The sequence below is a fragment of the Drosophila navojoa genome, chromosome 6 (genome assembly GCF_054131105.1).
Source record: "Drosophila navojoa isolate 15081-1374.11 chromosome 6, UAZ_NAV_1.0, whole genome shotgun sequence".
Classification (NCBI taxonomy): domain Eukaryota; kingdom Metazoa; phylum Arthropoda; class Insecta; order Diptera; family Drosophilidae; genus Drosophila; species Drosophila navojoa.
In genome coordinates this window covers 1336596-1351069 of record NC_142894.1, presented here as the reverse complement: position 1 = coordinate 1351069, position 14474 = coordinate 1336596, and the positions used below count along the sequence as shown (strand labels likewise).

Here is a 14474-nt window from a genome sequence, read left to right as displayed (position 1 = left end):
ACAAAGCAAATAGTGCATATGTATTTATTTGAGATTGTCAACATTTACACACTGTTGCCACCGAATACAGTACTTAAATATATACATATGTACATGAATACATATATGTATGTACATAAATATATACACATGTATGACGGAAAGAAATATTAACACGCACACACACACACACACACACACACACACACACACACACACACACACACACACACACACACACACACACACACACACACACACACGCACACACACACATACATACATAGCATACGCACGCACGCATAAACACTCCATTGGCTGCAAAGCTTAATATGACTAACTTTTCTTGTCGACGGATTATCTTCTTTCAGATTATGATTAGAACATGAACTGCGCAGTAAGCAGCGACTGCGCTTGGGCTGCGCTGCATTGTTGATAATATGATGAGAATTTATTTGTTGAATAATTTAATTTTAGACGAACTAACTTGATGAAACTTTCAGAACGTAATCATAATGTATATTCCGGAGCACAAATCTCTAGTAATTGAAATACGCCTTTATAAATATGAGGGTGAGGAGTGGATAAAGAGGATATATAAATTTTAACAAAAAACGAAATTGTATAAAATGTATCTATGTATATATACCCTGAACCCATTGAAAATGGATGTGTGTGAAATGTGTGGGTTCAGGGGATCTCGTAGTCGAGCAGTCTCGACATAATAACGTATAAGATTGTGTATAGTAAGTATACAGTAGAGCTGTGACTTGTTTTATCTAAGCCTACTTATTTATATAAATATTTTAATATTTATTTTAAACTCAACATTTTTATACTTTCAAACAGTTTAAAAGTATTTTTAGGACATACATATACATATGTATGTATATATTTAGTATATTATTGTATTTTATTTCATCATCTATGATGTTTTAACTTGGAAATCACGTCAAAACTAATTAGACAGTTATCTCATAGATAAAAAAATAAGACTGATATATCTATACATATGTACATACAAATGTATATATGTATTTACATATACACATGTATGTATGTATATGGAACCGTCTCTCTCTTTTGAAATGGGTGTCAGGTACATTTGCGTTAATTTGGAAACTAAGAAATATATACAGTTTGACACGAAAGTGTTTTCACACGGGAAAAAATTATGTTTTTGGTATTAATAAACAACTACTAAATGTGATATTCGAAATTTTTTTAAATTACAATGTGTTTTTTATACTGGGATGAAGCCATATTTTGCGACGAGACTAAGATGATGTTGTACAACAACGGTGAACCCAGCCGTGTTTTGCGAAAGCCGTTGAACAGAAAAATATAATTCCTATTATTAAGTTTGGGAAACCATCAGTGATGGTCAGGGGGTGTACTTCCAGTAAAGGTGTTATCGAAAGTACTATGGATGCCAATCAGTATTTGGAGATTTTACGCACGCAGTGTCCAGTGCCCGCAAGCTTGGATTTTTTAGGGATGATAAACCAACATTTAGGTTTTACCAAAATAATGACCGCAAACGAAAAGCTAACATAGTCAGGTGCTGGCTTCTCTACAATTTTGCAATGGTGTTGGATACTCCTGCACGAAGTTCCGACCTTAATCCCATATAGAATCTGTGGGCTGATCTCAAAAAAAAGGCAGCCATTACGGTCATTGAAGCCAATGGGGGTCATACTGAATACTAATTTTGATACTTAATATTAATTATATTGCCTTATTTCGAACAATTTATTTTTATGCAAACACTTTCGTGTCAGTTGAATTTGAATATATATTTTTTTTGTTAATGGTGTTTTAATTTGTTTAAAATTATTTTTGTAAGACAACAATTTGAAAAACATAATATAATTGTTGTTTTTTAATGCCAACGAACAAAAACATTTTTTTTTTTTTTTCATGTGAAAACACTTCCGTGTCAAACTGTATGTACCTATAATGTCTAGAAAATGAACAGATCATATTTTCCTTGTTTAGGGGATACGGAGCTATAGTCAATTTACCTGAAAAGAGCAGTAAACATTTGTCAAAGCATAGGTAGCCAGGGAGTAGTTGGCAAACCTTTCCACTCTTCAGTAACCTGCGGCGCAGCACAATATATTTGTACATACATATGTACATACATACATACATCTATGCATGTATATTTCCTTAAGTTGCAAGCAACGAGAATCTGAAAAAACTTCGGACCCAAATTTCTGTTGAGAAACGGGAATAGAGCGAGGGAAGGCAGATAAAACAGCGGGACTGGAACGAAATCTCAAAATTCGCTTGCTGTGCGCCCAACGTTCTCCTACGTTCTCATTATATGTTTTCCTTTTGTAATTTAACGTCTTATTCAAGTCATTCCAAGATCTTTTTTCTCTATGAAGCACACGAGAGAAGCGAGCGCAGCTACGAGCTAAGTTCAGCCTGCCTGCCTGCATGTATCTGCCAATGCCAGCATACCTCTGGCCTGCCTGCCTGCCTGACTGCAATTCATTTTAAGTTAGTGCTGCACATTTAGCATTTTTCCGTTAACATAATCTGTGACTGTGAATCTGCAAAAATATAGCCTTTTCCGAGATTGACCTATTCTTTGCATCCATTTTAACAGCCGAACAATATTTTTTTCATGTTTGGATTAAATGTTTGTTGTGTATAGGCAAATAATATATAATAATCAAACCATTTATAATAAGCATAGGCATTTATATATGGCATAGTTCGTTTATAATATACATATGTGTACATACCTATATATGTACATATATTTTTCTTGTCCTATAAATTTTTCCGCTTCCTCTTGACAGCACTGTTGAGAACAGAAAACATTCACAATCACGTTCACACTCACACACTCGAACATATTCGTCTTAACGAGGGAACTTCGTTTGTTCTCGGAAACGACATAAAACCAGATATGCAAGCATGTGTGAGTGTGTGTGCCTGTGTATGTGCGTGTGTATTGCTTAATGTAGGAGTGTATGTACATACATATATATGTACCTATTTTTTTTATTATTTTTTAGGTTTTGCATCAGCATTTAAGTCCCTACACATCTCCCATCTGAAGTCGTTGATTGCATGATACAACATACATACATACATACATACATACATATGTATGTACATACATACATAAATTAAAACTGATCTTTAATGCTTAGACAACTGCTACGGCTCCTGCGCCTACATATGCATTTTTAGATACATACATATGTATGTACAAACATATCAATAAAGAATATAAATACATACGTACATATATTTACATATGTACATACATATGTACATTTATGTATGATGTAGTTGATTCCTATTGAAATAATACATTAATCCATTTATAACCTACATACATACCTATGTATGTATGTATTTACATCGTTCTCTGCTCACTGAAATAGTTTAGTTTTATGATAAAGTTGCTAAATTCGGAGTAAAACTCAATATTATCTAAAACATACATACATATGTATGCATGTAGTATAGCATACATGCATTTCAAATACATATACTTGCATATGTATATATAATACACACACACGCATGGCATACAGCAAATCTTTAGTTTTTCTTATTCCTTTTTGTCCGCTCTTCTCTAAAGACTGACAACCTATCGCGTCCGAATGACTTTATTTTTAATGTGACTTGGGCCGAGCCAGAGCCCGTCTTCGATTTTAAGGGCTTAATTAGTCAACAGATCCCAAACCAAGAATCATCGGTGTTGGGATATTACTCTCGCTCTCAAATCCTGTTTTTTTTTTTTTTTTATAGCGGCGAAGCAAAGTAGCAGTGCAGCACATAGTCATTTTTATATGTATGTATGAACATATGTATGTATATGCAAGTATTCACGTTCAAATACATACATACATACATGTGATTCACATATGTATGTACATATGTGAATGCTTGCAAAGGCGAAAGAGTTTAAACAAACAAAAAGGCTTTAGTCGAGATTTCTCGACTAGGAGATACCCTGAACCCTCCAATCTAATATTCTAATCATTCTGAACTTCTTTTATGCACACATATGTACATGCATACATACACACGCATCCGCACGCAACTACATACAATCTTAATGAAACTTTCAGAGCGTACTCATGCGTGTAGATTCCAAAGCACAAGTCTCTAGTACCAAAAATACGTTAATTACAAATTTGTGGCGCAGGGGGCTTGGTATGCAAAATCTGTATATTTTACCAAATGTTTGTATTTACCAATCTGATCTAATAGTCTTCAAATGAGGCTGAGAACTCCAATCCATTTTTTCTATTATTCTCGATAAAAATTATCGGATGAATTATCGAAAAAAAGTATGATAAACTCATACTGGGTCCATACGCAGCATTCCATAATACAAGAGCTCTTTCGTTCTTAAAACTTCTGAGATCTAGACGTTTCTACGGACAGACGGACGGACAGGTTTATATCGACTCAACTCGTCGTGCTGATCAAGAATATATATACTCTTTTGGGTCTGCGATGCTTCCTTCTGCCGGTTATTTTCCATTTTCAATGGAGCTTAGGGTATAAAAAGTTGACAATAGCACTTACAAAATATCAAGTATGTGTGTATATTATTATTGCTGACAACGGACTCTTTCATGTGCTGCTCGATAAAGATCTCACATATATTTACATACCGATAGAAAAATTCATAAACTCATTTAGTTAAATAATAGCATGACAGAAAAATGATTTATTATACATATGTACATACATATATTATATGTATTTTGAAATTAGTAAACATTTTGTTGTAGAATATATGATGGGCTTGATATATATTTCTATTTTACCAAAATTCAATATTTAAACATATATAAATAAATTTTAGGAAATAAAATGAATAGATAGGATTGCCATCCGTCCTGGAACTCCAGGCATGTCCCGCTTTTGGGGGTAATGTTCCGGTGTCCCGACCTAACAAGGAGTTGTCCCGGTTTTCTGTTGTTTCGATATATAATGACGAAATGCAAACTTGAAGACATTTTTGTTGAGACAAGTGAAGAATTTTTTTTCTATGGGATTCTACAATGCAATTTGCGAAAGGCATTTTGCCTTTCTGAATACGCAGCGGTCAGACCAAAGTAATAAGTTACTGGCGGAGAATGTAAAAAACATCCTTTTTGTTCAATATAATTTGGTGGACATAAGTTGTTCCCAGTTTTATAAAGTATTGATGAATGAAAGAAATGTTATGTATGTATATTGAGCAGTTCGGCAATGTGGAGAAGTAAAAGTCAGGCAATCATGAATATAACAGCAGTAAAATATAAGGATGTATTCATATGTATGGATGTCGTTGTAGTGAAATTTGTCAGAATAGAATGTACTCAGGCTATATATGAAGACAGGAAAAATCTAATTTACGTTTCATTTATTTATTGTTAGTGTGACAAGTCAATTGGAGTTTCTTTGACCGTCCCGGAATGGCCTCTGGCCCAGATGGTAACCCTATGAATAGAAATAGCAACTAGACTTCGGTCGTTCCGACTTTCAGATTTAAGACTTGCAATCAGTTTTATAGTTTACCCTGTAATCATCTTTATTTATTAATAATCTTACAAAAACAAGTAAGAAAACTCTAGTCGAGACAGCTCGACTAGGAGATACCCTGAACCCTTCAATCTTCAATCGAAATGATATAAAATACACATAAGTCTACATTTAAAATTTGGAAGCTCTAGTTCTAAAGATGTAGAAGATAAAATTAAATAACTAGCTTTCGATAAGGTTTTTAATCGATAATAAAATATCGGGAGTTGTTATCGATTTTTTGTGATAAACTCGATATGCGCGTGATATACACAAACCTAGGAAAAAATTTCAAGGCTCTACCTCTTATATCTTCTGAGATCGAAGGGTTCATACATACGGACGGACGGACGGACAGACTGACGAACTGGGCCAAATTGACTCAGCTCGTCGCCCTGATCAAGAATATATATACTTTGTGGGGTCTGCCACGCCTCCTTCTGCCTTTTACATACTTTTAACAAAACCATTACCCTGATTTCCCATTTTTAATGGGTTCAGGGTATAAAAATATACATATAATGAAAATGCAAACAGTTCGATTAGCCCATGCCGGTGAACATGGAGATTAACTTCGTGAGCTCCAGTTAACCCCATTCGATGCAATCGCCTGTATCGCGACTTTTCTTTCTCTCTACTCCATCTGTCTATATTCCACAAATCCACATCCAATGGCTCCCTTTCCCTCATCTCGCATTATGCTGCGTCGCTTCTCTTGCTGATGAAGACATTATTAGTTATAAGGCCAACCGCAGCGAATGTTGCGTGGCCGTCCAGCTGTCTGTCACTGTGTGTATGTATGTAGATCTGATTTTGTATATGTATATATATGTATGTGTATGTATACATATGTGTGTGTGCGTGTGCCTTAAAGCAAAACACACTTCTGTGATCGAATCATCATGTTCATCTTCTCATTGTTATATGTATGTATGTATTTTTATGGATATTCGTATGTCCACATACATACATATGTATATAACGAATGGGGGTTATATGTATATACATGTATATACATACAAACATACATATGCTAGAGTCGGAATCAAAAATAAATATGGTTATGATTGCTGTCATAGTAATTAGCTCTAAATGAAGTTCACCTTTTTTATACATATTTACAGTTTGACAAAAGCAAAGTTAATATAATTCTTCAAAACAACTAATAATAAACAAGTAAGAAAGCTCTAGTAGAGACTGCTCGACTACGTGATCCCCTGAACCCTTCGAGCAACTGATATTTCAATAATAATTCTGTCTGTCCATCCGTATGTATGAACCCGTCGATCTCAGAAGATATAAGAGCTACAGACTTCACCTTTTTTTTTTTAAAACGCCCCTGTATATAACGCGCATATCGATTTTATCACCCAAAATAGATAACGTTTTCCGATATTTTATTATCGATTTAAAACCTTATTGAAAGCTAGTTATTTATTAAATCTCCTACACCTTTAGAGCTAGAGCTTCCAAATTTGTGATGTAGATACATGTGTATTTTATATAATTGGAGGGTACAGGGCATCTCCTAGTCGAGCTGTCTTGACTAGAGTCTTCTTACTTGTTAATAGGTTCAAGGTGTTCAAACAATGTCAAAAATGTATGCATGTCATGTACAATAAAAATGATTTGAATTTTCTTGTTTGAGTCCTATCCAAAAATAAATTGGCCCCCTTCGAGAATGTCACGGATAATTTAAATTTATAGAGTCGGATTCAAAGTTGGGCTCTGCATATACATATTAGGATGAATAATCTGATTTTTGGGGACTGAATTCTGTTGCTTTGTGTTATTATCATGTTGTGAAAACTGATGACGGCTTATTCCCGATAGCTTAATTTTTTTTTAAGTAACCACAATTTCGTTTATCTGAGGTAAATACGAGAAATATGAGTCTTAGCGTCAAAGAACGATTTGCACTTACACAAAGTCCACACAAAGTTACAGTCAACAAGTAAGAAAGCTCTAGTCGAGACTGCTCGACTACGAGATCCCCTGAACCCTACAAGGAACTGATATTTCAATAATAATTAGCACACACACACACACACACACACACACACACACACACACACACACACACACACACAACACACACACACACACACACACACACACACACACACACACACACACACACACACACACACACACACAACACACACACACACACACACACACACACACACACACACACACACACACACACACACACACACACACACACACACACACACACACACACACACACACACACACACACACACACACACACACACACACACACACACACACACACACACACACACACACACAACACACACACACACACACACACACACACACACACACACACACACACACACACACACACACACACACGCATACAAACAAACACACGCACACACATACGCATACAAACAAACACACGCACACACACACGCATATACAGGCGATTGCACTTGGGCTGCGCTGCAGTGTTGGCAATAAATGAAAACTTATTTGATGAATAATTTAATTTCTAGACGTACGATCGTAATGAAACTTTCAGAACATAATTATAATGTTTAAATGTATGTGTATACCGAAGGACAAGTCTCTAGTATTTGATATACGACTTTTACAAAGATGAGGGTAAGGGGGTGGATTTAGGGGTGGGGGGGTAAATTTTTACAAAAACCGAAATTGTATGACATGCGTCTTAATATACATTTTCAATTTGGAGACTCTAGCTTGAAAGATGTAGGAGATATAATTTTTTAACTGATCTTCGATAAGGTTTTTTATCGATAAAAAAGTATTGGAATGAGTTATCGTTTTTTAGTGATAAACTCGATCTGCGCGTGATATATACGGACATTTTAAAAAAAAGTTGAAGTCTCTAGCTCTTATATCTTCTGAAATCGACGCGTTGATACATACGGACGGACGGACGGACGGACGGACAGACAGACGGACAGGGCTAAATCAACTCAGCTCGTCGCCCTAATCAAGAATATATATACTTTGTGGGGTCTGCCACGCCTCCTTCTGCCTATTACATACTTTTAACAAAACCATTATACCCTGATTTCCCATTTTCAATGGGTTCAGGGTATAAAAATGAACTCTTTGCTTGGCCAAAGTTTGCTATTTAAGTAATAATGTAATTTGATATACAGATAAATAAATATAAAATCTAAGTCGTAGCATAATCAAGTCCCTCCCTGATGGTTAACAATCCTTGTAGATAACCTCAATACACATTCGGTAAGGGTATTAAGGGACGAACTTCAACCAACAATATGAGCAACAATGTATCCGACTAATGAAGACATTCCATTCTGATGCCTTATGCTCGATGAAGTATTCAACTATAATAAAAAAGAAGAAACAAGCCCGAAAACCGGTCCTTTCCATCTTTATTTTAAACGCGACGGTGTACATACATACATATGTACGCATATACATATATTCATAAATGGTACAGGCACATACATACATATGTATGTACATATATACATATGTTTGCTTTAGTTTCAGCTTTTGGTGCGTGCTTGCTGTGCTGCCCGCTCATGGCGTGCGTTTTTTTTCTATAAGGGTGTATGACACGTGCTAAATTTCTACAAAATAATACTTGCCTAAAAACTAAATTAAATGTACACTGTATAATAAGAACCGTCGTTATACCCGAAAGTCGCTATAACCGTAAAAGGTTGCTCATCAAATGTAGTTTGGGGACAAGAATTTTCGTCGCTATAATCGTACAGACGCTATAAGCGGAGTCATTATAACTTATGTATACTATAAATATGTATATGTATGTATATATATATATGTATGTACATATGTACATATGTGTATATCTAGTTTTAAGGCGTTTACGAAAGCAAACTAATACCATCGAAAGAGCCGCTAAGCTACAAATGATGAAAGTGTGTGTGTGCGCGCATGATTGTGTGTGTAACGCTCTCTTTTGCCTATATGTATATACATATGTATGTGTTTGTAGACGCATTCAATACATCTGTAAAGTCAATCTACTTATTTATAAGCAGACAAAAAGTAAAACAGGTTGCATAGGAGGAGTTTCATGATACGAACAAAATGGCGAATACGAAGTATCGCATCACTTACACAACACGTATTTTAGTTTATTAATACGGTTTGTCATTCAGTTTCAACTATGTACATATATACATACATACTTATATATACATATGTACATACATACCTATTAATGACAGTTGTATAAAATTCAAACTATATTATTTAAGCGCAAATTATATCTTATTACTGAGTAGGTATATTCATACATACATAAGTATGTGTATGTACATACATGCATATATGTATGTATATACATACATACATATATTAAAAGTTGGATATATAAAATTTATAGCGTATGCATGCATACCATACGGAAAATAAACTTATCATTTATTTCGATAGTTCATCGCATATCGATAATTAAATTCATTCTTAAATTAAGATTAAATGTGTAAGTCGGAACTTAGAATACGATGATTTCGTAACTTTCACATTTCGAACACGAACCTACATCAAAGAGCTTAAGGAATATGATATTTGTACATTTGTTGTCATTGATACAGGTAACTTGTTGTCCGACCGTTATCGTTTTGAGCGATAGTGAGTTCGATAATAAATCGTAAGGCTGAGTGACGTTTGAACAGGGTGGCAGCAGTGTGTCAATAATTTATCAGTGCTAAAGTAGTAGTAGTTCAAAGTACGTGTTGTTTATGTTGCCAGATTACAATATTTTAACGCGCCAAATTCGAATATTAAAATTTGTTTAGTGTTCGACATGACGTTTGCATTTTAATTCAAAATATTATATTATTAAAAAATTAATTATTTTTCTCTTTCTTTTCAACTTCACAGATTTAAAAGCGGTTATAACAGATTAAAAACAATATGATAATCGAAAAATTAATTATTCTTCTCTTCTTCCTTTTCAACTTCTGGGTACTCTAGCTTAACGCCTGGCTCGCATGTAAATATCGGACAGCAATAGGGAAATGGTGCCGTTTTGTTGGTCTTCTCCGTGTCCAGCTTACACTTATTATTAGCTAGCGATAAAGGCAAAGGACCGCAATCTTCTACAAGTTCCAATAACCTGTAAGTAAAGTCGAAAGTTTTTTAAGAAAACGGACTGTGATTCATTAAAGGTTCTTACTTTGATGAATCGTCTTCATTCTGCACGCACGTGGAACGACCGCAGAATGGCGTCAGCTCCCATGTCTTTCCGGGCTCAACGGTAGCACACCGAGTCGATGCAAAGCACATCCCAGGAAAATCTTCAAAAAAATTAAATATAATAGACACATAAATTATTTAAACAAAGATTGTTGTGATTATTTTGAATTTTTAAAATATACATTAGAACCAAATACATAATAGTATAAATTCAATTCAATACATTAGCAGTACTGGTTTTTTTTTTTTTTTTTATTTTTATTTTTTAGTATGAAATAATAAAGCCAGTTAATAGTTTGTTTTAATTCAAAATATTAATAATAACAAATGAGAAATTTTATGTTTTTAGTTTTAATCATATTTTCATAATTACTTTATAATACTCTTAAAAATCTACTTAAAAACAAAAACAAGGCTTTATATAATTTAAAAAATTTTTTATAAAAACTTCTGAAATTCTTAACTTATTTTATGCACACATACATACACATGCATCCACGCGGGCGGACGGACAGGCGGACAGGGCTATGTCGACTCAACTCGTAGTCCCGATTAAGAATATACATACTTTATGGGGTCTGCGATAATTCCCTCTAGTTTTCACAAAACCATTTCCCGTTTTCTATGTGTTCAGGGTATAATGAAGATTATTTAAAAATGTTTAAATTTATGTTCGATTTGCTTTCAAACCGTAACCCAGAAAAAAACAAGTAAGAAAGCTCTAATTAAGTCTGCTCGAAAAATTAATTACTGATTTTCGATAATGTTTTTAATCGATACCAAAATAACGGGACAAGTTATCGTTTTTTTAAAGACAACTCGATATGCACGTGGTATACACGGACCTAGCAAAAAAATTTCAAGTCTCGAGCTGTAATATCTTCTGAGATCGACGCGTTCAAGCATACGGACAGATGATCAGGGCCAAATCGACTCAGCTCGTCGCCCTGATCAAGAATATATATATATTTTGTGGGGTCAGCCACGATTGTTACATACTTTTAACAAAACCATTATACCCTGATTTCCCATTTTCAATGGGTTCACGGTATAAAAAACATCTAACGAGCATTTCAAACTGATACGCCTCAATTGAAGTAATGGCAAATGAAAAGCAAATTCTAAGTTTTGTGCAATTGTCAATCAAGTTTTTAATGCATATAAATACATATATACCTACATAAATGTATACATATGTATAAAGCTTTTTGGATTACGTCGATAAAAATGTATGACTCACCTCTAAGCACATCGGCCGGAATGAGACGTTTGTAAATTTTGATTTCACCATTTTTTTGGTCATCATTCGAGGCGTTTTTTTCGGTATCCGCCAAGGCAATGGAAGGTACCAATAGTAAGACCATGGTGAAACAAGTTAAAACTGCTATTAGCTTATTCATTTTTCGTTCTGTTTATCCCCTCTCTTCGTAAACGGCAAACATCAGGAGAAACAACAACAATGAATACAAAATTCAGCTCAGATCGACGATTCCGAACGCCGACCAATTCCGAAACGAGTCCGGTTTAAGCGAAAGTAAACATCGAATGAAACTAACCGACGAGTATCACAACTATTTATAGGCGAAATCGTGCTTGTGGATTTTCGAGTTTCTTTAGTAGTTGTTGCTTTTGTTGTTATTGTTGATGTATGTAGATATGAGTCGTCGGTAACTGTCAAAGCTCCGCTTTGTCAACTAGGTGTTAAATATATATGTATATATATATACCATGAAATATATATATATATATATGTCCAAACCGCAACTGTATGTGTATGTATAGGTACATATATTCATATAATACAGCTTATGGGGGCTTTTTTCCTAAAAACACTGCACACATACACATTGACAAATTTATGATTTATGCGCATAGCATTATTAAGCCGATCCTGCAGTCATGCCACCAAATTAGGTACATCCACATATTTCAGCTTTAAGTTAAAGACGTAACACACAATACTTAGTTACTTAGTCAAAACATTTTGATAAAAATTAGAAAAGCAGAAAATAGTTAAAAAAATACATGTGTGCATAGATTTTTCAGGTTGATTAATCGGGTTGGTGATATTATTGTTAAAGTGTGTTGTACTTTTTGTAGGCTATTTTAATTTTAGTTGACTCTAGTTTTATCAATATCTTTAAATAAGTACATAAATTCTGTAACATCAATTTTAGTTTAAATAATCGATTACATATAAACTGAAATCATATATGCCGTTAGATAAATATACTTGAAATAAAAAAAAAAAAAAATAAAGTCCTCGAACAATTTCCCTCTAAGTGGACTTTTCGATATTTAGGTTGGGATTTTAATTTTTGGTGAACGATTATAATGTATGATTTCAGACTGCATTCGGTCGATTTTAGTGCCAAATAAAATCTAAAATAAATTTCAAATACTTAAAATACTTAAAATTAAAATTAAAGTGCTGTCAATAACAAAATAATAAATATATTTATTGTAATTTAAAAAAAAATTCATATAGAATCTATCGGTTGATCACATCCGTAATATATTAGGGTAAGGGTAAAGTAAACTATCGATAAAAATGTATCTCCAATCGCTACACGTCAATTTTTAGTCACCAAAATTTGTGTGAAAATATACATATATTCTATTTGCTTGAACAGAAATCAGACGAGAAGATGGGATTGACCATATCCAGTTTACTAACGCGATTATTTGGCAAAAAACAAATGCGAATTTTAATGGGTAGGTATTGGATGCATCTATGACAAGCAATATGAGGCGTCAGTGGCAGCGCAAAGTGGTTAGCCACGCCAATACGTAATGTACTCCTTAAATAGACGGTAAAGTTCAAGCCACGCAGCCAAAATGCGGAACATGGCATGTTGATTTCACGCATTTCGCCATTCGTTTAAATTTATATGTTTACAATATGCATACAGGCACTGACAAATGCATGCATATTTACCCAGAGACACGTATATGAAAAGACATGGCTTTAACCTCTTTTTTTGCGCTTTTAAATGCCCAGTTGGTCTGGACGCTGCCGGAAAGACAACCATATTGTATAAATTGAAATTAGGCGAAATTGTAACAACCATTCCTACCATCGGATTTAATGTGGAGACCGTGGAATACAAAAATATATGCTTTACTGTTTGGGACGTCGGGGGCCAGGACAAAATTCGTCCACTGTGGCGTCATTATTTTCAAAATACACAAGGCCTAATTTTTGTTGTCGACTCGAACGATCGTGATCGACTAACCGAGGCTGAAAAGGAACTTCAAAATATGGTACATTTTATAAGATCTTGTATTGTTTATGCAAATGTTGTAATTTCTGCTTGGGTATTCATATTTAAGCTTCAAGAGGATGAGCTTAGGGATGCTGTTCTTTTGGTATTTGCAAACAAACAAGACCTACCCAATGCGATGAGTGCGGCCGAACTGACTGACAAGTTACATTTGAATCAATTGAGGAACCGCCATGTATGTCATATCTAATCAGGTAGCAATTTCTGCAAGCTGACTATTTTTTTTATATATTCTAGTGGTTTATTCAGTCCACTTGCGCTACCCAAGGACACGGCTTGTACGAGGGACTAGATTGGCTGTCAGCCGAATTGGCAAAAAAATGATTTTTAACTTTAACTACAATTATTTCCAATAAAGCGCTGATTGTCTTTTCTCTTCAACCATAATAAAAAAATACTTTTAAATAGATTCTATAAAAATAAATGTATGTGTATAATAAGTTCAATTGAAATTTACTCAAGTTT

The 14474-nt window shown here is 34.3% G+C and overlaps 2 protein-coding genes across 2 annotated transcripts in view; one reads left to right on the top strand and one right to left on the bottom strand.

Annotated features, from left to right (window-relative positions):
• Nucleotides 1–14455, top strand: part of Arf4 (ADP-ribosylation factor 2) — a 42607-nt gene extending 28152 nt beyond the window's left edge. Inside the window, exons 2-5 of the mRNA XM_089262942.1 lie at nucleotides 13340–13440; nucleotides 13727–13989; nucleotides 14059–14184; nucleotides 14247–14455. Of these exons, the coding sequence (XP_089119068.1) occupies nucleotides 13374–13440; nucleotides 13727–13989; nucleotides 14059–14184; nucleotides 14247–14333 (543 nt within the window). The 5' untranslated portion in view covers nucleotides 13340–13373 and the 3' untranslated portion in view covers nucleotides 14334–14455. The remainder of the gene's footprint in view (nucleotides 1–13339; nucleotides 13441–13726; nucleotides 13990–14058; nucleotides 14185–14246) is intronic.
• Nucleotides 10317–12369, bottom strand: LOC108655508 (uncharacterized). The gene is made up of 3 exons (XM_018107244.3): nucleotides 11966–12369; nucleotides 10706–10826; nucleotides 10317–10645 (listed from the first exon to the last, which is right to left on the bottom strand). The coding sequence occupies exons 1-3, from the start codon at nucleotides 12123–12125 to the stop codon at nucleotides 10459–10461; spliced, it is 468 nt and encodes a 155-aa protein (XP_017962733.1). The 5' UTR covers nucleotides 12126–12369; the 3' UTR covers nucleotides 10317–10458.
• Nucleotides 14456–14474: the final 19 nt, after the last annotated feature.

Coding starts and splice junctions, on each gene's coding strand:
- LOC108655508 (XM_018107244.3), bottom strand. CDS start 12,125: ATGAATAAGCTAATAGCAGTTTTAACTTGTTTCACCATGGTCTTACTA. Junction 10,827..11,965: donor TCCGGCCGATGTGCTTAGAG/GTGAGTCATACA, acceptor ATTTTTTTGAAG/ATTTTCCTGGGATGTGCTTT. Junction 10,646..10,705: donor AATGAAGACGATTCATCAAA/GTAAGAACCTTT, acceptor CTTTACTTACAG/GTTATTGGAACTTGTAGAAG.